Here is a 23,214-nt window from a genome sequence, read left to right as displayed (position 1 = left end):
TTACATCTCTGAATGTCAGTAATAGAAATAATGTTGCTGTTGCATTTCCAACAGTTAGAAGCTGAAATCTGGGATAGTTAATTATCTTTTTTAATTATCTTTTCTGACATTCATTTAGTAGTAATAATCAAGTCAAAGTTAAACAGTCATATCTGAGGGATCCCAGAGTTTATAAGTAAAACTTAAAGGAGGGCTACAGTCAGCTGGTTTATATCAAATGTAGCTACTGTATAGTATAGAATCAAGTTATCCAGTATCAATTCCCTGCAGTTATGGACATTTAAGTTCAACCTCATGTTTTATTCTTATCAGAGGAATACAAAAGCTGGCAATTGTGGAACTATACAATCACTTAAAATGGATGTTTTAGGAAACTAGCTGCCTGCATAAATATATTCATAACTTTTGTTTAAGAGCTAGTTCACACCAGCGGCAGTGCATTCCGAGCCTGATTGGTACTGGAACGCACTGGATCGCATTCCAGCAGGCTCACTTTGTTTGGGGGCGGGAGGGGGCGGTGTGGTGCGTTGAAGTCAATGGCACCGCAGACGTTTCCTCCGGCCACAATGCGATTGCCCGCACCGGAACGCGTGGCACATTAGTGTCCGGTGCCGTCAGAAAAAATGCTGCATGCACTATTTTCTGTGACTGTGCAGGAAATCACATTGCGGCCGGAGGCCATTACCCCCTCCAGGCCCGTCTTTAACGCAGGGCAAAAGGGGCAGTTGCCCTGGGCCCAATCATTGTTGTGGGGCCCAAAGCAGCTGCCCCTTGAGTCTACACTGCTCGCTCCCTACCTGGAGTTGCGGATGTCAGTGTCCCGTCTCTTCTCCCCCTCACCCTCCTGGTTTCCCTTATCTCTCCAGAGATAGGCAAAGGGGACCTTTGTCTGCTCTGCCTAGCAACTGATGATGCTGATGGGCGAGCTGTCATAATTACGTACACCAGCCCGCCCATCACGTCATCAGTTGCTAGGCAGAGCAGACAAAAGTCCTGATCTCCCAATCTGCTGCCTGTCTGCAAGTAACAGCAGGGGGGAGAGATTAAGTAAACCAAGAGGATGAGTGGGGAGAGCACGGGGATCACAGGCTCAATAACAGACTCTGATCCCCTTGCAGACAGGCAGCAGAGATCAGAAGATCAGGACCTTTTTTTTTAATCAGCCCCCTGTCTGCCTAGCAACTGATGATGCAGATGGGCGGGCCTGCTGGTCTAGGCATTCATGATAGGCTCTGATGCCTGTGCTTTGGAGAGAGACAGAGCCACAGTGCCCTGCTCCTCCCACACTACTGTATACTACTCAGGGGACACATTTGCAAGTGACAGAGTGGGTGTTTTATCAAAGTTTGTGACTACGTTGGAATGTGTGACCGGTGACGTGGTCACACATTACAATGTAATCCCTCTCAGTTTGACAGCGATGGAATGTGAGACCGCCTATTGGGTCAAGCATTCCAACGCTTTGTCGGCTGTTCCAGGGCAGATTGGCATACTGCGCAAGTGCAGGAGAACCGATCATATCTGCCTAGAACATCTGATTGGTCTGAAATGTCACTTCTATCGGACTTTGTGAATGCCGCAGAGGGGGGTGATTCACAAACAGTAACTACAGGAGTGTTACAATCAGCGAGCACCGCAGATATATTTTTTATATATCTGCAGCGCTGGCTGATTGTCACACTCCTTAAGTTACTGGGCCAATTATTTAAAAAAAATATAAAATTAATAAATTAATTTGGGATGTTGGGGTGGAGAGAGAAACTGCATGGCAGTTAGCGGGCATGGCTTGGTGGGGGCCCCAAGAAATTGTTTGCCCAGGGTCCAATCAATATCAAAGACGGCCCTGACCCCCTCCCGTCCCAAAACAAAGTGAGCCAGCTGGAATTCGATCCAACACGTTTTGGGGGGTCCAAATGGTTCTCCTTCATCAGGGTTTGGTACTGGTGAACAAATAGGGCACCGGACAGATGCAACTGGAGGGATCCTGAGGACTAATTGGTCTGAAGGGAAGTGTCTGCCAATCTGACCTTAGATTTGTTCTTCAGCAGAGATCATGTGACCTAAGGGGAAGGTGCCTGGTCTTTTAAATGGCTGCTGTGGGATATTAAAGAAGAACGTCAGGCACAATTATTGTTAACCTTTGGCGTGGGGCTACCCCTGGACTGTAAGGGTTAACTGCTCGTTTTCCCCTAGGGTAAAAAAATAAAAATTATACTCGCCCAATCCTCAGAGGAGGCAGCGCTCCCTCCAGCCTGTCTCCCCCTGTACTGCAGCAATTTAATGTCTCCTTGCGTCCTCACATCCCATACAATGTATTGGATGTAATGACTCGAGGATTCCTAGACCACTGCAGGGGAGGAGGAGAGGCACTCAAGGTACCGGTCTAAAAGCCTCCCAGCTCCAAGTGAGTATACTTTTTTTTTGTACCCTAGGTAACAACTAGCAGATAACCCTTACAGTGTGGGGGTAGCCCCCATGGCAAGGGTTAATCAAATTTCTGCCCGGAGTTCGTCTTTTAAAGTGATAGTTTCCACAGCAAATGTCACTATTTCAGGGCTTATGTTAGATTTGATGACATTTGGGGAGCTGGATAGACAGGGTGTCTGCATTTGCCCTTTTCCTTGTAGCTGGATCCCTGGCATTGGCGTCACAAGGGGGGTGCGGACCGCACCCGGGTGACACAATTGTAGGGGTGAAACCAAAATGACTGCCAGTCAGGCACTCGATCATGGAACAAGAGCACGACAGTGTCAGGAGAGAGGAGGGGACCGACGGCATACCTCATCCCGCCGGGTGAACGTTCCATCACCTCTCTGCCGGCGTCCATCACCAAGATTGCCGCCGGCAGGTGCCAATTAGATGGCCGCATATGCAAGACGACGTCATCACTCATGTGCGATGACGTAACGGCGGGGTGACACCCGACCTCGGGACACCCCTGATCCCTAGTGGATCTATTTTCAGCTCCTTCCTGCTTCCTGTCCAAGTAAAGCAAGTCATATACACATAGAAGGGAATTTATCAAAACTGGAGCAGAGAAAAACTGAAGCAGATGTGTATGGCAACCAATCAGCTTCTCTCTTTCATTTTCAAATCTTAACTGAACAAATTGAAGAGAGAAGCTGATTGGTTGCCATGCACAGCTGCTCCAGTTTTTCTCTGCTCCAGTTTTGATAAATTCCCCTCACAGAATTTAAATACAGAAAGAATACTGAGTTTATCAATTTGAAACCAAGAAATTGTCACATTCCATCCCCAGACTCAAAATGAGAAATACAGGATGCATTCCGAATCTGCAGAGCTGTAATCACAGGTATATTTAAGTTTATTGAAAAACAAATGAAGCAATAACTCTAGAAGCGGTGAAAAAGTCTTTTAAGCCACAGCTCGGCGGTAATTCACCGGCACCAATAAAACAAATTACTTGCATGCAACCTGCATGAAATAAATTAGAATGACAATATAGCTGTACCCTGTAATTACATGATTAGGTTCTCGATTGACGCTTGTACTTTTCATTGTTGTGTGGAATTTAGTAAAGGTTAACGCTGTTAATGGCAGTCAAAACTTATCGCTTTTTTCCCCGCATAATAGCGTTGTTTGCTTCACTACACCCAGAGTAGCTATTAAGGAGCTTGTGGCTAGTAATTTCTTTAAGTAAAGGTTATATATTATGAAGATTGTGGAGGCTTGGGTTAAAGTGAAATCTGGGTTTACAATGGAATTTTATTTTGGGCTTTGAAAGGTAGTAGTGGTAAAAATGACAAATAAAAGTGTTGTACGCACGCGCTGGGTAGAGAAGCGTGTCGAGGACTTGTAACTCTACATTGAGAGGAACCCTTAAAATCTTTTTCTGGTCTCAAGGAACCCCTACTAAAAAAGTTCTACTTATACCTTAGTGTATTCAATAACTTGTAGAATGTTTTTTTATAAAATAATAAATAATTTGGCATACCTAACCTAGCATATTTGACACCCTTTGACTGTTTATATTGGTATTTAGTCGAAAATTGCCTTGTTTTGGTCTTCAGTGTAAGTGGGAGATCAACTCACCATTGCTCACTGCTGAAGGAACCCCTATCAAATTTAGGAGGAACCTTAGGGTTCCATGGAATCCTGGTTAAGAAAAGCTGCTCAAGGCACTACAGGCTGCAGTCATTCTACTGGTTCCAGTAGACGCCATCACCAGTGCCCCTGTGCAAGACCTCTTTTTTGGGCCTCTTGTGTTACTACTGACCATGTAAAAAAATTGTATTAGTTGAGAGCTAGACAGTAGTAAGCTCGGACCAGGTCAACGGCACCCCAGATATAGTATTAATGGGTCCCAAAGTGCCCTTTTAGCAGCTGCACGGTCTGCCAAAATGATATCTTTGGAAGCAAAACGTTTCCAGGTGAAGGTCAGCTTTGTAATCATAAGAGCTTTTTTTTGTTTAAAAAGAAAACAAATTACACTATTCTTCTATATTGTGACATTACCAAAACATCTGCACAAATGTGAAATGTATTGAATTTTCAAATCCAATCCATATAGATATTAGGAATTTACATATCCATTAGCAACAGTTTCAGCCATACACTGTTTATTGGATAGAAACAACAAAATAAGTTTTTGCTTATTATGAATGTGGTTAGTTACTTTGCACCATTTGCGTTACATAGGTCTGTTAATCAATGTTTTCACCAATGATACACAACTTTTTTTGAAATTAAATCTCATTAAAAATGTGCATCTTTGCTGTAAACATGAATACTAGACATGTAAGTTTCATTTAGTTCCAAATGGATATTCGTATGAATTTTGTTAAATTCAGACATTCTAAATGCGAACAAATCTGAATGCTCGTTTAACAAAAATTCAGATCCTTCCGAATTTCTTTCAAAACAGACATGTGACTATTCTTTGGCCAATCAGATGTTTTGGGTTGGTTTGGCTGTTGGGGGTTGCATTACAGGCACGACCATGTGGCTTCATTCTGAAACTAAAATTCGGACGGATCCCGAGATCCAAATAAGGAACCGAATCAATTTTCGGATCCAAAATCCAAAAAACAAAAGAAATAAACATCAGAATGGGTCCGAAACGAAACAATTCTTTTTTGCGGGATTACATGTATTATGAATACATATAGTCTTCTGTGCTCTATGAGAGTTTATTTATATACCACATCATGGTATTTGGCTTGGTTTACCGATTTGCATTTGATATTTTTTTTAATTATTGCTCAAGCTGGGTTGGTACAAAGATTTGTGGCTATTTATATATCTTTACAATGTAAGTGGTAATAAAACCAACTATTGTAGGATTTGCAGCTGAAAAGGTGTTCCTCTTTTTTCTGTGGTATTATATATATATCTATATATCTAGATATAGATATATATTGTGCCTGAAGTTCTTTTTATCATCAAATTTATCAGAAAAAGAAAAGTGTTGCATATGAGACTTGTGTAACGGCTGTTTTTATTTCTATAGGGCAGAGAGTGGATAACCATTTTTCTCGTGGAGAAATATCTGAAGAGGAATATAAGTGTCTGCCCTGCAGGGAAGGTTGTTCGTACTGCACGGGGGATGCACCCTGCTATGCTCAGGAGGACAAGTATTTGCGGATTGCTGTCATCTCCTTCCAAGCCTTCTGCATGCTGCTCAACTTCATAAGCATGCTAGTGGTCTACCATTTCCGCAGAGCAAAGGTAAATACTACAACTCCCTCTGATACTCTCCATCTGATATATATAACTGGGTTGTTGTGGCTATTGTTATCTCTGCAAATATGTCACTGCAGTGCTGCCTTATTAATCGTGCCAGAATTTGTACACATTGCCAGACTTTGCTAAGAATGAAGCAGTCATTTCTATAAACAGGTACCACTACATCCAGACAACTGGAATAATTTGTCAACCAGCATGCAACAAATACAATTGCTCAGATTCTACAAATTAATTTAGAAAATAAGAAAATAATGACTGGCAAACCCAGATTTATTTATGAAAAAGGAAACCTATACTATGAGAAATACCCGGATTATCGTTGCTGACTTCCTTCGGAAAATGTAAGTTGCCTGGCTGTCTCTAGTTTTAGTCCAGTCTTCTGATCAGTGTACTGGTTACAGTAAAAGCAAAAGCTTTGGCTTTAGATCACTTTTTAGTGTATTTAGGTTTTGTGCTGCCCTAGGCAAGACTACACTCGGGCACCCTCCCAATCTAGGAAATTTTACGTAACCTGTCATTCGCTGGATACAGCATGCATGCTGTATCCAGATTCTGACAGGTTGCGTTAGTAGCGTAGCAGGAAAGCTGGGGTCTCAGGTGGGCTGTAAAGGATCTCTTGTGGGCTCTGCAGGGTCTCAGTCTGAGACCCTGCAAAGCCCACCATAGACCCGCAGAACCCACCTAAGACCCCGCAGGCCCACCTGAGACCCCGCAGAGCCCACCTGAGACCTCACAGAGCCCACCATAGATCCTGCAGACCCCACAACAGACCCCACAAAACCCACCATAGATCCTGCAAAGCCCACCATAGATTCTGCACAGTCCACCTGAGGCCCACAAGAGACCCCTCAGAGCCCACCACAGAGCCCACCATAGATTCCACAGAGCCCTTCTGAGACCTTGCAGAGCCCTCTATAGATCCTGCACAGCCAACCTGAGACCCCACAGAGCCCATCCTGCACAACCCACCTGATGCCCTGCAGACCCCACCCCAGACCCCACACAGCCCACCATAGACCCTGCACAGCCCACCATAGACCCTGCACAGCCCACTTCAGACCTTGCAGAGCCCACCACAGACCCTGCATAGCCCACCACAGACCCCACATATCCTATCTGAGGCCTTGTAGAACCTACCACAGATCCTGTACAGCCCACCATAGACCCGGCATAGCCCACCTGAAACCCCACAGAGCTCACTAAAGACCCCGCACAGCCCACCATAGAACCTGAACAACCCACCTGAGACCCTGCCGAGCCCACCACAGACCCTGCACAGCCCACCCAGGGACTCTCAGGTGGGCTGTGCAGGGTCCCTTTCCCTGCACACACATGCTGCTCCTATTACCTGGAGCCCCCCCCGGCCTGCCTCCAGATCATCCCTTCATCAGATGGTGGGATATGGGCAGCCCCAAGCTGCCTGCAGCCCTGCCGGACCGTATCTAACTCGGCCCCAGCACAGCCCCGTCTTGGCCCCTCCTCCACCCCTCTGGTCCGTCCTTCTCCACCCGGCATCTCTCAGGCAGATTAGGAGGCCGTGAGATCCAACAAGCAGCCACCTAATTTGCCTGATTAGGCACCCGAGGCTGCCTTATTCTGTGCGGCCCGGCTAGCCGCACTAATTTGGGGGCATCTTTTGCCGCCCCACCCTGGAAAGTGCCACCCAAGGCACACGCCTTGTTTGCCTTTGTGGTGGATACGCCCCCACCCCTGCGGTGTTTATGTTTTTTTCATATACTTAACTTTTTTTGAAGTATTCACTTTGGTCACTTGATATACTGAGTCCTCTTCAGTCTCCTCCTGGTTCTGGCCGGATCCCCAGATGCAGAGATCTGTGCTAACATCATTACTTCATCACTGCTGTCTGCTGCATGCACTGCTGCATGAATATAAAGTGAATTAAGGATGCCATAGTGACGCCCCTTAGAAGATAGTCCCATGACATCCTGCAGTTATAGTATTTCCTTTTGGGGCTGAGTCACACTTTGAGGGTGATTTACTAACCTAAACACACGCACGCACTAGGTGCGTGTGATATTTACACAGCAAAACGTATTTATCAACCAAAAAGTCTCTAAAAGCATATTTCCACTAATGCCATATATGGAAAAAATCATGCACATGATGCATATATAATGCTGCTTCACAGTTTAGACAAAAATGGTTAGCTCATGCATTTACATTCCTGCATTCATCAACGCAAGCAACACAATGTAGAGCTAATTTACACAACATCACCTTGCAATTCATGCAGGGCTTTGCACAACACACCTGCTGGGTGTGTACACACTACAAAGGTGTCTAGATTCCACCAATAGATCATGCTGGGAGGGAACACACTACAGAGGTGTATACTTGTTCGTGGCGTGTTTATAAGGTTAGTAAATCAACCCCTTTGTGTCATTCAATCCAAAAGACTGTGGCCAAAAAGAAGTACTATGAAGGACAACTTCGGATTGAAGGTAAGTATTATAGCCTACGCTGCTTTTTTAAAAACTTTTAACAATCTGCCAGGGGCCGATTTTAATTTGAAACAATTCTGCTTGGAGATGGACTTTCAATGTATTGAAATTTAATTTTTTATCCTTCAGATCTGTTCTGTATTTTAGAAAGCTTGTGTTGGACGGCCTAAAAACAGCAATAAAATAACTTCTAGGAACTCGGTTTAATGTTGCATCCCTTTAATTTGGTCCTCCCTAAGGTTTACTCCAAAAAAGTAACACAACTTTTCATTCTTGACAGTAAAAATCCCTTGCATTTAAAAACACTGCAAGTCTTTGTTCAGATTACAGGCCTAGTTTAATTTATAATGTATCTCTAATATTACTCTGAGGCATCTGTTGAGTTGGCTCTTTGTTAATTTAGTTGTAGAATTCAATCCACATTATATGAGATTTCTCCCATTATGTAAATGTTATAGACTTTAAATGGCTTTCTTAAACAGACAAAATCATTAAGAATAGCGTAGCAGGAGAATGAAACCGTGCAGCATTTCCCAAACTAGGAATGAAGCAGATTGTCTCCACCCAAGTGAAACACACTTTTGTCATTTTTTCTGTCCTCACTGAGGTTTTTCCTTTGTAAATGATGTGATGTACAGCATTGCCTGGAAGATATGTGTATGCCGACAGCATCAGCTATAATCCAATGGATAAAACCATCACCTGCATGATTTTACTATTTACATTCTTACTTCCCAACTCCTAATCTCCCTGTCTTGTATTTATGAGATCAAACAATCCTGAACAACTGTATGCACGATGGATAAATGGCTCCAAAGTTGAGGTTTTATCTGTACTGTACATCAGTAGTTTCAGATGCACAGCTGGGCTCAGGAGCATAAAAAAATGATATAGCTCCACCCACTATCCTTAACAAGATTATGCTCCCTGACCTATTTATAACCACCTTTGCCATACTCCCCACCACTTCACTACAGTCTCGGAGCCCTTGCAAAAAAAAAAAAATCAGTGCTTCCAGGTGCTGGGGGAACATTTGACCATCTCCCAGGATACAGTACTTGGACCTGAGCAGCCAATTGCCAGTCATGGACACTGCCAATTGAGGGGGTGATGGCATCAACCATGTGCAAGCTCTGACAATATCCAACACAAAACTTACTCATGATTTATACTCATGGCTCCAACTGAGGAACAGGGCATCAGGGAGAGGTAACAAAGATGAATAAGTGGGTCAGGGAGGTGGACTTTCAGGAGACTAAAGGAGCAAAGTGACAAAGTCCCTTTAAAGCAAATCTATATTCAAGAAAGTTTTTGGAACCTAATTTGAATCTGCATAGTTGGTAATATAAAGTGCACAGGTGAACCCATCCAAAACTTTGTGACTTAAACTCCACTGCAGTCTGGGCCCGCTGCTGGTCTTGTAGCTGAGCCTTGTTGTGATATCATCATGCCCCGCTGGAGCCCTTAGGTCTCCACCATTGGACGGCCAATGGGAACTGTCCAGAAAAATAGAACGTGACAGACTTTCTTAAACTGCAGTCCAGAAGAGCAGAAAAGATCATGTGGCCATGAGTTCAAGTAATTATATACTGTTTACTATTATTTTTATTATTGTACAGGATTTATATAACGCCAACAGTTTGCACAGCACTTTACAATATAAGGAAATATAAGGAAGACATTACAGTTACAACACAACTCAAAACAAGATGGTTAAGAGGGCCCAGCCCGTGAGAGTTTACAATCTAAAATGTTTTTTGTTTTTTTTTAAACAATCAGTTTTTATTAGGTTTTCAGTACAAAAAATACAAACAGTAGAACAAGTAGGGGGCAACACGGTACAGATGTTGATAAACCTGGTCAAATACGAGGCACTGATATTAAAGGATCACACATTCCATTAGGGACAATCACATGCCCCAGGGAAAAGTAAAGTATAGGGCCCATGTGTGGGTTCCTGAAGCAGTTTTCAGCCATGGCGCCTGTACCCGAGCAGAATGTACAATCCAAGCTGCGGGTCCAGTAATTACAGTAGAGACAGGTCGCATGCCATATTTCCACAGAGGAATACCTAACAGTTTACAATGCAAGGAATGCCGCAGAGTCCATATACAAAACCCAAGGGGCCCATAAGGTTGCACATTGGGGTTGACGGTCCCCCAATGAAGCCGTCAGCTCTTCATAGCGCATGATCAGGCACAGTTCGGCAATCCACTCCCGCACGGTTGGGGGTATCACGGTGCCCCAGTGGCGAGGGATAATCGTCCGAGCCATGGCCACAAAAAAACGAAGCAGGTCTGTCTAGACCGAGGCCAAGGAGCCAGGCAAGACAGACAAAAAGGCTACTTTAGGGGATGGGGCCAAAGAAGTTCCCATGACTTCATTATAGATGGCAAAAACACGACACCAGAAAGGTAAAAATAGCGGGCAGCTCCACCAAATATGAAGGTGCGTACCTTCTGCAGTCAAACAGAGCCAGCAATGTGCTGGCCTATTGGGGAAGATTCTGTGTAAGCTGGCCGGGCATCGGTACCAGCAAGTTAGAATTTTATAGCCCTTTTCCTGAGCCAATCAAGCAATGGAGCTAAAAATGTTATTCATATTTATTTTTTTTATTTTTCTTTTTTATCATGGAGGATTAGCTAGAGGGGGTGGGATGACTTTACATTTAGGTGAGTTGGGTCCCTGGCTGGAGAACAGTTTTAATAAAAAGCGGTTTTATATTTGATAAAAGTACCATATATAGCCACAGTTATAAATAGACATCTGTTTCTTTCATTACCAACTTTGGCTACCTTTGTGGTAAATGAACGACCTTCATCATTACTAAATCATAGCATCTTACACACCATTCTGCTTCATAAATGGGACAATTAGTGCTACAATAGGTAGAAGGAAATCATGATGTTGATTTTAAACTCATTTGCAAGTCACCTTACCCCATTGAAGTCCCTTTCCCTCTACTGAACACAATGGTGAGTTATTTACACCTCGTTTAATATATAGGCATTACTCATCTGGTGTAGCGCAGTGAGCTGATTATATTAAAAAAGGCTTTTCTGACCTTCTGTTCTGTGGAATATGTCACAGCGCCACAACAGTGTGAATGCACAGAATTAACAGGAAGCAATTAAGAAGAATGGCTGGCATCTTTTGACATTATCCCTGGGTGAATAATTACGCACACCAACCCTAATGCTGTAATCCGTGTCTGGATTTGATGAGCTGTGCATACATCATTTTCTACCTTGTAAGGTTATGTGCCTGTTCAAACCTTTATTCTTTCCTTTTTTTTGCTGAATTATAAATGTGGAGGCTGTTGCTTTAGATAGTTCATGCAAAAAAAACTTTTTCTGTTATTGTAGTTGGGCATAGTTAGAACTGAACTCTGGGCACTAAAACTTTCATTTAAATATAGGAACCAAAAAGCCCTCCATTTACCCATTGTGAAGCACAGTACAGCCTTCCTAAAATAGGAGGTATCTTCTGTTGCCCCAGGGCCAAAAAAGAATGATTTGCAAGTCAGTGACCACTGTCCCAAGATTAGCAATACACCCGCTAATTTCTGGATGTGTGATGGGCATGAGACTTGCAGATAGCATCTTATTTTAAGAAGGCTCTACTGTGCTTTGCATTTGTTTGGTACAGTTATTTGATTTAGTTAAAGCTGGCTATACAGTGCATGAATTATGGCTGGTTCTTGACGAATCAGCCGAAATTTGCATTGTGGGTGCCTCTTCTGTCACACCTTATTTGTTCAGAAAATTGAGGGAGCTGGATGGAAAATCTTTAGGGGAACAGTGATGGCAGCCAATCAGCTGCCCTCACTGTTTAAGTATTCTGATGGTGGCACACCTGCTGCTTTCAGAATAGAAAGAACACAGCAGGAGAGCGGAAAAAATATATAACAGTGTACGGCCAGCTTTAGTTTACCATAACTTATCTGGTTATACTGTCTTGTTGGTCCTCAAGCCCAACTCCATACAATACATGGTTTCCACAATGATGATCGTCAACAAGCAAGAAACAGCTGTGTGTAGGTAAAAATAAATGGCTCTATACTAGAAAGCTTTATTTCTGCTGTTCTGGATGTACATTTGGCCCAGTGTCAAAAGGGAATTTTTGCATTGCTCTTCCACTAGTCTAAAATGAGGCATTAACCCCTTATTCTTTAGAATTGTGATGGATGTTTGCCATGAAGATGCTTTCTGATTTACGGACATTCTACAATGCTTAGCACAAAAAAAAAAATCCAAAAAAGGTTGGCCTGTCTTTTTTTTACATTGTACTATTTCTGTAGGTAGGTGCACTTTAAAGGCTTGCTTAATTGAAATTCTTGGTAATATGTTACTGAATATCCCATATCATTTTATGTAAATGGGAGCATCCACAGGAAAGTTATTTTCATATCTTTTCCTTCATGCATGGTACGTGTTGTACAGTAGCCGCATTAAAACAATGACAGAGAAAATAGTTATTAATGAAATGACCTCTGTAGAAGTCATTGAGCAGGCTTTAAGACTGCTGGCTCACTACAAGCATCTGCAGTTAGTCTCCATGGCAGCACACAACGAAAAACAAATCATTGGTGAGATCAATGGATCCCTGATTTCTGTTTTCTTGAGATTAGAAATACTGTGTCCGTTTCAGATCTGCCATTGTGAACAGAAATTCACTGTCTGATTGTAGACATCAAACCACCAATATACCAATGTACCTTGTGAACTGTTACTGCCAACAAGGAATAGACTATGCTGTCTTTAATGAGCTGGGGAATATTGTGTTGGCTGCATCAAACAAAATTAACAAATCAGAAATGATCCTTTATCCAGTTGTTGGTCATTAGGGATGAGCTTCAAGTGTGGGTCAACCATGGGTTCGACTCAAACCCTAGCTGTTCACAATTTGAGAATATGGTGAACTTTTGCGTTCTTTTGCCGCCATAGCAACCAGTAATGCACTTTTTGGCTGTAAAGTTTACCAGTTTGTGCCGTGCGAAAATAATGAGGCTTTAACATGGTTTTATCTTTAGCATCTGCCTTTCCCTTAAGGCAAGTAGGTCTACAAGTACTTGGATGCCCCAGAACACAAAGCACAATGCTATATTCACAGAGCTGGAATGCTTCCATGCCAGCTACTAAGAGTGGACCTTAAGAGAGATATGGCGGGTGAATAGCCCCACCAAATCACCAACCTTGATGGCGGGAATAGTCGAGCATCTGTTATTAGCAGATGCTTCCTGGGAGGCAGAAGCAAGAAGCACCAAGGTTGTTATGCACAGATTTACAAATGGCAGTAAAATTATCCACAAACTTGTTGACCTCTGGGACACTAGAACTGTGAGGAGAAAAGGAGCAGGACCTGGGGTAAAGGCCATAAACACAGAAGAAGGATGACAAATCAAAGGAGGAGTGCATCCAACTGTTGCAGACAAACTCTGCCCATGGGAGAAAAAAACCCCCTTTAGTTTTCCTGTCGGAAATGTACCAGCGGAGCAAGCTTTCGGGACCGGTGCACTCCTTTTGCTTGTTAGATTGAGGGTGATATGCGGAAGAGAGGGGTAGGTCAGTTCCCAACTGAGAACAGAAGGCTTTCCAGAAACAAAAGATGAACTGGAATCCACTGTCCAAAAGAATGTTCGCAACCAATGTTCTCATGTGCATTCAGCGCCTGCAAAAAGCCCTACCAACTATATGACCTTGTGTGGCGACATCAAGACACATCTGTCTTCTGTGGTTTATCATAAGGCAAAAAGCTCACTTTAACCGCTCAGAAAATGTAAATACAGAAACAGCAGAAGTAAACATACCTGAGGGAAATGTTTTATTTATAAACATTATTTAATTTGTATGACTTTAGGGTGTTTAGACAGAGAGGGCTTAAAATAACATTAGATTAATAAGATTGATAGTGATAACGGACTGGGGGCGGCTTATCTGCTGGAAATTCGTATTTTTGCTGTAGGTTAAAAATATATTCACAACAATCAGACATCTAATTTCTGTGTTACTGCCCTAAAGCGATTGCATTTGTCATTAAAAAAAGTATTGCATGGCAGCTAATAAGGTGCCATATATGTTAGAGAAAATAAAACAAACAAAAACATGAAACATACATTAAAGTGTATGTATAGCATAAGCTTTTTTTTTAGGTTTGGATTGAATAGTGAAGGGTTAAAACCCCTGCCAGAATATTTTACTACTGTCTATTGTAGAGGACAGCAAGGCTGGGTCCTGGAAGGCAGGTATATATCACAACTGTTTGGGTTGTGGTCCCTTTAAGGGCCACCAGAGGGTTGACCTTCCTGCCACAGGAAGCGGTTTAAAGGTCTGCAACTCCCAGATAGGAGTGTGGGAGTTGAGGAGAAAGTGATTAGCCGTGGCTAAGGTGAGAGAGAAATCTGCTGGATTACTGTGTTGCTGTGCTTCAGTAACTAATATTCCTGGGAAGGGATTTCCCCAGGTTTGGGACTTTTATACAACAAGTTGGTGAGACACCTTTATGTTTTGGTACGTGTGTCGAAGATTTGGACCTTTAGTTTGCGGAAGATAAACGTGTATTTTGTGTTTATCGTTTTTGGCTGCCCTGCAGAGGAATATGGAAGCTTTTGTTTTAGGCAAAACCCGCTGTGCGAGTGCTCTGTGAGCTCCCCAACTTCACACTTCCCAGGGAACATGTGTCACATTGGAATATTTCCCCTTACCTCTCGTGTCGGGGAGAGCGCTAAAATGTTGGATCAGAACCTGTTTCCTTTCAGACTGTCTCTGTCCGAATGTAGCTTAAAATGGAGCAATTTAAACAAGGGAAAAGGGAGGGAAATTCAATCCTCGGAATCATTCAGCTGTTTGTTTACATTTCCGCTTGAGCTGTTGACCTCTGTATGTGACAGGTTTTTTTCAGGAATGCAAATAAGGATAGCCAAGAATAAATGTGAAAAGGAGATAATAGCAACTGCTGGTTACAAATTATATATTTCTATGTAATATTTTATAGACACTCAACAAAAATACAAATACATCTGTATATATTCCTTTTAGGTTTGTGTATAAATAGACTATTTTGCAGAGAGAGAAAAAAAGCAGTTCTTTCACGCACTTACCTACATCAATAAAGATATAAAGAAAGTATGTTTTCAATAAATACAGTTTTATATTAAATTCTGTAGGATGAAGGATATTTTCATTACCTTTTGCTTAGTGACCTTTAAGGTTGTCATGATTGTATACATATTTTACGGAAAGATGAATTGTTATGAAGCGATCAATCTTTATTTCTGCTGAGGTCTATGGCATTTGCTTATTTTCAACCTTTTAAGGTAGAGTCATTAGCAGGATTTTTAATTAGGAAATATATGCTAAAATAATTGTACACAAATAGCATTTTTACATTGTGTGTGAATACTACATGCATTTCAGTTCTGTTTCCCCACCTATTGAATATTATGTATGCCTAGCAATGTTTCAATATCATACCAAACCCATATCTCTGCAGTTTTCTGAAATATGTTGAATGCAATGGCATGGTAAGAACCAACAGGAAGTTGTTATATCCACCATACTGTTTGCACGTTACCAGTAGCACTACGGAAGTACAATGTGAGGATAAAGATACAAAAAAACAAACAATGTAGATTTTACAACCTTACATAAAAATTCAACCAGTAAGTGCCTTTCAATGCCGACACATAAGTGTATTCAGTAAACCAGGGATAAGAACTGGAATATGTGCAGAGTGCAGTAACCCAAAACAATCAGTTATCAGTCAGAGCTATACTGACCCATTGGAGTAATCTCAAATCTAAAACGTATAGGGACTCCTTAGAAAAGAATCAAACCCTTTTCAATTTACAAGGGTGGAGGGGTTGTTTTCTAAAGTCTTCAGTTCATTATGTTATTTTTGGATTAAAAAAAAATCTCCTGTGATCAGTAATATTCCATTCCCATTGTTACTTATTTAATTGTGGAAAGAGAATTTAGTAATCACTGAAAAAATTTATTTATTTATTTTTTTACAGAGTGTTAGAGCATCTGGACTCATTCTTCTGGAATCTATTTTGTTTGGGTCACTTCTTCTTTACTTCCCAGTGAGTACCAAAATCCTGTGATTTGATGTTTGGGTAACCCTTGTGATATACAGTATATAAATATCGGCTGAAATTGGCACTTTAGGCAAATGACCATCTTTCGGCCGAAAATTGCGTTGTATTCCTAGTTTCATAACTGGGGTTACAGAAAAAAAGATTGTGTCCACAATCACTTTTTCTATTTTAAAATGGAAATATCAGAGGTCTGTTTAGACCCCTGATATTTCTCCGGAGCCCCCGACAGTAAAGTAGAAAAAAGAAAAATGTTCAATAAAAAGAACTCCAAAGATATGCTGGAAGTTTATTAGGCTCCTGTCTAAATTGGCCCTTGTATGTATGCATGTGGGATAGGGGGACGCTAGATTGTAAGCTCTTTGAGGGCAGGGACTGATGTGGAAACATGTAAAGTGCTGCGTAATAAATAAAATATTTACAAAATTACAAAGTTTAGAAAAAGACAAATAAAAGTAAAATGTTTACAAAAATGTAAAAAGGTTAGAAAATATTTGTACAAAAAATATCTGTGTAAGGTAAATAAATAGACAGTTTTGGGACATACTGTATGTACTAAGAATCAAATAATAATTAGTTTTTTATATACTACACAACATATTAAATTTGAAATCTATGTTTGAGACTGTATTAGGCCCTGGATTTGAAAGGCCATTTTTTTTGTAGTAGGGCACTACACCTAAAGCACACGTTGACTGAAACAGCCAATAATCAGCATACTCAGACAGAAGTTTGTTCAGGAGAAGGGTTAAGATGTGCTCAAGACCAAGGAAGCAAAACCCTGGAAGCAAATATCCATATCAACATGGTGACTAGTTATGATGAAAAAAACAATCAGAAAAAGGTCACATGGTTTTCTGCCTCCCACAAAAGGTTCCTTGAAAAGGGGTTCTGAATTAAGGTGGCTTCCATATTCAAATCACGTCATGTCTTTGCTTATAGCTCTTTACCTTATTTTCTATTTCTGGGCTCCATACATTTCAAAGAATGTTCAAAGAAAGCATAAACCCAGCCAGGCTTTGGGAGGGCGGCAGTAATCAGAATTTAAACTGAGGAGTTTAAGGTCAGTACTTCAAAATGTGATTAGTAGGACAGCGATAAAGAGGTGGGAGATCCTGGATGTTGGTTGCAAGTACACTTACCCTTTAATTAATATGAGAGCCTTGTTTATTATTACTTTTCAAAAATACCTAAAATCCGTACAATAGAAAATAATGTCATGGACTACCACCTTTACTGTTTCTTTGTAGTTTTTAATGCACATTGTTTTCTTCAAATCTAGAAGAGCATGTCAAGAAAGCAATGCTTTATTACTGAAGAAGAAAATATACATTATGGAGACAAACTATGGAAAAGAATGATGTACCAATTAAAAGGCGTGCAAGAGAATGGCATTATGAATCTAGCGTATGCGTTACGCTATTATCATATGTTATAGGAATGGGCCTGACATTTAGCTATGACATTTAATATGGCCATATCCCTGTATAAATAGCTACTGCCTGTACATGGTATGGTCTTGCTTTGGGAATTGCGTGGCTTATTAAAGGTTCAGCAAGGAAAAAGGGGGAAGGTAACACTTAGGCTGATCTTTCAATACAGCTAATGATGAAAAACAAGCCAGACCAGTGCTTTTCTTCCAGGCTACTAATTATAATCAGTACTTTATAATTACTTTCTAATTACCATTATGAGCTGTAACAGTGAAAGTGGACACTTATGTTTAAAGCTATGGATACCAGTGGGACTATCCGAATAAATGGAGGAAGGTTTGGAAATAATTTAGTAGATAAATATAATAACCTTATTAAAAATGATATGTTTTGTGTTTATCTTGACCAATAACCTTTTTTTGTTAACTTGCCCAAGGTCATTTTAATAAAGGGACAAAGCAGGATTTTTACAAGGCCCCTCAAAAAAGGGACACAAAACACACTTATTGATGATGTCATAAAACAGCTCCTATCTTAGGCCTCATAAGGTTCAATTCATGAAGCTTGACACAAGAATAATGATCTTCATTTTTAGCCACGTGACTGAATTTTTAAATCTCTTTGGACATTACTTAAATTATCAATCATTTGGGAAAATTCATCCTAAACAATTACCGTAATACTTATACTGAGATTGGTTGGTCCAGGGGTGTCAGCACTCATCAGTGGTAATCTATAGATATCAGATTGTTCCACAATCTAAACCTTATCAGCCATATTGGGTGAAAAACCCTGTCAAAAAATCTGTGCAATTAAAACCATAGGATGAGAGATGCATATAGAGAGGTTACCTTCAATGTAAAACATGTAAAAATTATCAGCAGGTACTGTAAAGGCAGCATTTAGGAACTAAACCCAGAAGTTCCTATTTGTCTTGCAGGATCTTATGTCACTGAGCTACCTGAAATCCTGGAAAGCAACTATACCCTGATGCCATTTCAAGATCATGATATCAACTTAAAGGAGAACTATGGGGTTAGGGCTTTTCCCCATAGTTCTCCTTAGGGTAACGGGAGGACACAAACTAGCGTCCTCCCGTCACCCTAAGTTCTGTATACCGCGAGCTGTAGCTGTATACTGAGACGCCGCAGCAGATCCCGACAATTATGTCTGGATCCGCCCAGCTGCGTAAGTGACAGCTGGCTTTGCCTATCTAGAGGCAGAGTGAGCTGTACCCGCCCCCTCCCCCGTCCGTTCCGCCAGTCAGCGCTGGAGGATCGGAGCGGGGAGGGGGGAATCCAGTCCCTCCCCTGCCATGGCAGAGAGCTGTGACAGGATCGAGAGGTGAGCGAATGCCGATATGTGTTCGCTCACTTCCCGATCTACTGAGCCGACCTGCGACAGTCTCATTGTCACAGGTCGGCTAGAACTATGAGGATGAGTGAAAATCACTCACCTCATAGTTCTCCTTTTAAGTTGTATACTACATTTCCTAGTAGTACACTCAATGATCTGTGTGAGGCTAGTTGGGAGATTACAGACTGAATTTAGAGATGTTACAGAGAATTCTGAATAAAATGTATTTTTGACATAAGCACTGTTGCATTTCTTGTAAAGCTGGCCATAGACGGGTCTAATTTTGGGTGATTTCTGTTGAATCAGCTGAAATTCAAGCCCTGGGTGGCCCTGCAAGCACCAACCAGCTCAACAAAAGTCAGTTTAAAAATCAACAGAACCGTGTGGAAAATGTTTTGCCAAGCATTGACTGCATCCTATCAGATGCAGTCACTGTTCATCTATTAAGGGATCATGGCTGCCTGAGCAGTGTAGATTCCTCCTTCCATGATATTAGTGTGGATGAGGGAATAACTGATTTATCTCCTTCTTCACACGGGCTAAATGGCCGATATCCAAGCTGTGTATGGCCAGCATTAGGTAGGTTTGGTAGCTAACTGATTGTTTTCATTTATTGCTCAGAATTTGCTCACAGTTCTGCCCCTTTCTGTCTCAGTCTGACTCCTTTTGCTTTTGTGCAGGGAATGTTATCTTTTATTAAGAGAAAAGCGCAATAATACCTTTTTTTTTCCAGTCTTCTTGCCAGTCCGATTACATCACCAGCACTTCCTCTTCTTCCTCCAGCGTTAGTGAGGGCTACATGACATGCACTTCTGGAGTACTGTGAGCCCACCCTGCATGATGATGCACTCTCTAGGGGGGCATGTAAACAACAGACTGGGCTCACAAGAAATGGGCAGAATGACAGAATATCATTTTGCCCTGAAGAGGACCATTAGAGCATGGAGATTGGGATTTTTCCACTTAACACCTAGTGAGCAATAGTACACATTTATACAGTTCCCAGGCACTTGTTTGCCTTTAAGAACTGCAGAGCCTGGCCTAATCACAAGTGCAATTGTGTTTTTTTATTAACTCACTATCGATCACTTTAAATCTGTTTTACAGTTTATTAGGCAATAATTTGAGAAGGAGAAAGGTAAGCTCAAAGGCTGCTGAATGCCCAAAACCTCTGTAGCACAAATCTACTCCCAGGGAAGTGTTTTAATTACTAGAAGCTAGTTGTGCAGATAGGCAGGGTATCACAACCAGTAAAATAGGTTCCTGTGTATTGTCTACCCCAGAATCAGGATTTAGCAGAAATTCCACTGTATTTTCTGCACCAGGATCAGGATTTAGCAGAAGGTCCACCATATTTTCTGAACCTGGTGTAGAGGTTCCACCATATTCTATGCACCAGGATCAGGATTTAGCAGAAGGTCTACCATATTTTCTGAACCTGGTGTATGGTTCCACCATATTACTTACACCAGGATCAGGATTTTGAAGAAGTTCCTGTCCATGTTATATGTGTCAGACAAGACAGGAAATTAGAAGAATTATAAGATTTGGAGACACAAGCAGCATTTACAATCTGACAGAAGTTCTGATATATCCCTATTCTATTTAAAGGACAAAAATGTTTTAGCTGCAGTTGGGGTTTAGGTTGAATTAATAACAGTACTGGTTATGGGTTTAAAATGTTTGTATGTTGGGACATTTGGAGCTTTAGAGCTGAAATCTGGTCATTTCTTAACTAAATGGCAAGCATTTTCTGGAATGTTATTGTATTTCCCAAGGAGGAAAAAAAATACATAATCACACTCTGAAGAAAATTAGTTAGCTATTTTAATTGGAAATGCATAATACCTGACAACCTCCGAGAGACAATGAGAATAAGCAATTGACCCTGCATAATGTTAAAGCAATTACAAATCAATTATTGTACTATTTCATATGGGGCGCTGTAAAGCTTTCTCGCACAGGGCGCCTAAAGGCCTAAGGCCGGCCCTGCATATCGTCTCCCTTAGCAAGTGTCAGAACTCAGCCATGTGGCTTTCTTTTGGGAAATTTAATTTGTAGATGTTAAACTGTCGGAGTTGATATGGAGGCTTGTATCCTAAGTTTCCAGCTTAGTAGAGGTCATATAATAAGGGTGTTTAGTTGAAAGGCATAGTCTACCTTTTGCAAGAAATGAACAACTGCACACACATTAATGAAAGGAAATATTTACATTTATTAATTTTTGCCTGTAAAGCATTGTGTCTGTGATCAGTGCATTGCAGGTGAAATGTTTAGGCTCCTGCACAGAGTATTCCTCCCAGCCCATGTCCAATACGAGGTACAGACTTTTAGTTACAGGGATGGAAGGAAATGTCAATGGACTACCAGTGCGGTGACGTCACTCAAGTTGTACTACATTGAGAAGTGCAATTCCCTCACAGGATCTGTGAATGGATGATGCGGCTGCACTAAATTCTCAAGCAGTGGTATCAGTACAGCCCAATTCACCTGTGTAAACTACATAACCCCCCCATTTTATGGAGGTGAGCAAGGGGGAGATATTCTGAGTCCTAGCATAGTTATTGTCCTAGGGTGACAACCAAATTCCATAGATACATTACACCGAGTAAGCATTGCCACCCTAGGACAGGAAATGTATTACAGATATTGTAATCTATTGTTTTGGGGGTTAGATACACTTTAAAACAGGACTTAAAGGCAATCAGCAAGGCTCACGCTATCTGCTGTTTGGAGAGCACTAGCTATGACTCTGCAGGAAGCGTGTTGGACCTGTTCAGAAAGCAAAGGGTCCTTTTGTACAGCATGCTGGCAGGGGGCATCCTTTTCTTTTTAAATATTATTTAAGTTTTTCAAGAGTTTTTACATATATTTAAGACACTCACAATAAGAGGCCATCAAGGAACAGTTTCAATAGGAGTGCATATTTTCAACAACAGCGTAAAAAAATCAACTTAGTCTTGCTATTCCATACATAAGGCCAAAGCATGGGTTGCATAGCCGCCCTCCTATAGTGTGTAGCGTGCTGTCACTTAGAAGAGTGACTCATGGAATGAGTGCCCACGTAGTGGGTGGAAAAAGGGAATCAATTATAATTCTATTGTTAAATCAAGTGGGTTACAGCCAAAGGAGAAGAAAAAAGAGAGAGGGAAGGAGGACAATAAAGAAGAGGGGGGAGATAGGAGAGAGTGAAATGTTAGCCCTCCCTACCGGTTGGAGGTCCACCTCAGGCCTCTGGGGTCAGGGGGGGCACTACACTTGAAAAGTGACAAATCCTGTTCTATTCTCTCTTGTTTGGCAAGGGTGACACTCGCCTTCCCACCATGCATCTATAGGTAATTACTTATACAGCATGGAACCTTGCTAGAGAGTCTTCTAACAAGCATATCAACCAGCTAGAAAAAAATGGCAAATGCACACTGATTGGTTGCTACAGCAAAACAGACAGTCCTTCAGACATTTTGATGAATGAAGCCGTTTTTCTTTCAGTTATCACGCAGAACACTTCCATTCAGCTTTGCATTTTTTACAGTCAATAGCCACAGTCTCATGAACAGATAATGAGTGGTTTTACTAATTTGCACACAACCTCTTTGAACATGATCAGCGGGAATAATTCACAATGTTTAAAAGGATTTTGTAATCGTTAATTGGTTAAAAAAAAAAAAGTGGAAGTCAACTCTGGGAATGCTGAGTTATAGGTTCTACATTCCCTTCAGAAATGTAGAGAGGGGAAAAATGATTCCTATCTTCCTGCTTTTGATCCACATAACTTGTGCAGTTTCTGGCAAAATGACAGTACATCCGAAAATGAATTAATGAGAGTCTTATTATAATCATTAATTTGTGAAGTGCTTATATACTGTAAGTATTTGGAGAATAATTATTTTTCCATCATTAGACAATACCAGGGGAATTTGCTGTTTGAAAGTTAGGAGGAGACAAATCAGGAGGAGATTTAAAGGACAACTTCAGCTAAGCAGCTCAGAACGCAGTCAAAACACATTTAGGTTTTTGACTTATGCAAGTTACTCTTGAGAACCATCCAGCATCCAACAATAAGGCTGAATCTGTAGTATAAACCAGCAGACCTGGATATACAGTTGACCACAGGGTCATAATAATTATTTGCCTGTCAATATCTTCTGTTTTAGGAAGGCTC

At 41.4% G+C, this 23,214-nt stretch overlaps 1 protein-coding gene across 1 annotated transcript in view; it reads left to right on the top strand.

The window, feature by feature from the left end:
• The window catches only part of GPR158 (G protein-coupled receptor 158), a 147,851-nt gene that overhangs the window by 87,866 nt on the left and 36,771 nt on the right, over positions 1-23,214 (top strand). Inside the window, exons 4-5 of the mRNA XM_018557950.1 lie at positions 5,471-5,688; positions 16,183-16,251. Of these exons, the coding sequence (XP_018413452.1) occupies positions 5,471-5,688; positions 16,183-16,251 (287 nt within the window). The remainder of the gene's footprint in view (positions 1-5,470; positions 5,689-16,182; positions 16,252-23,214) is intronic.

The sequence above is a fragment of the Nanorana parkeri genome, unplaced genomic scaffold (assembly GCF_000935625.1).
Source record: "Nanorana parkeri isolate BGI_ZX_2015 unplaced genomic scaffold, ASM93562v1 scaffold313, whole genome shotgun sequence".
NCBI classification, from domain to species: Eukaryota; Metazoa; Chordata; class Amphibia; order Anura; family Dicroglossidae; genus Nanorana; species Nanorana parkeri.
Note: the sequence above shows the minus strand (reverse complement) of the source record. Positions and strands in the feature narration are given on the sequence as shown.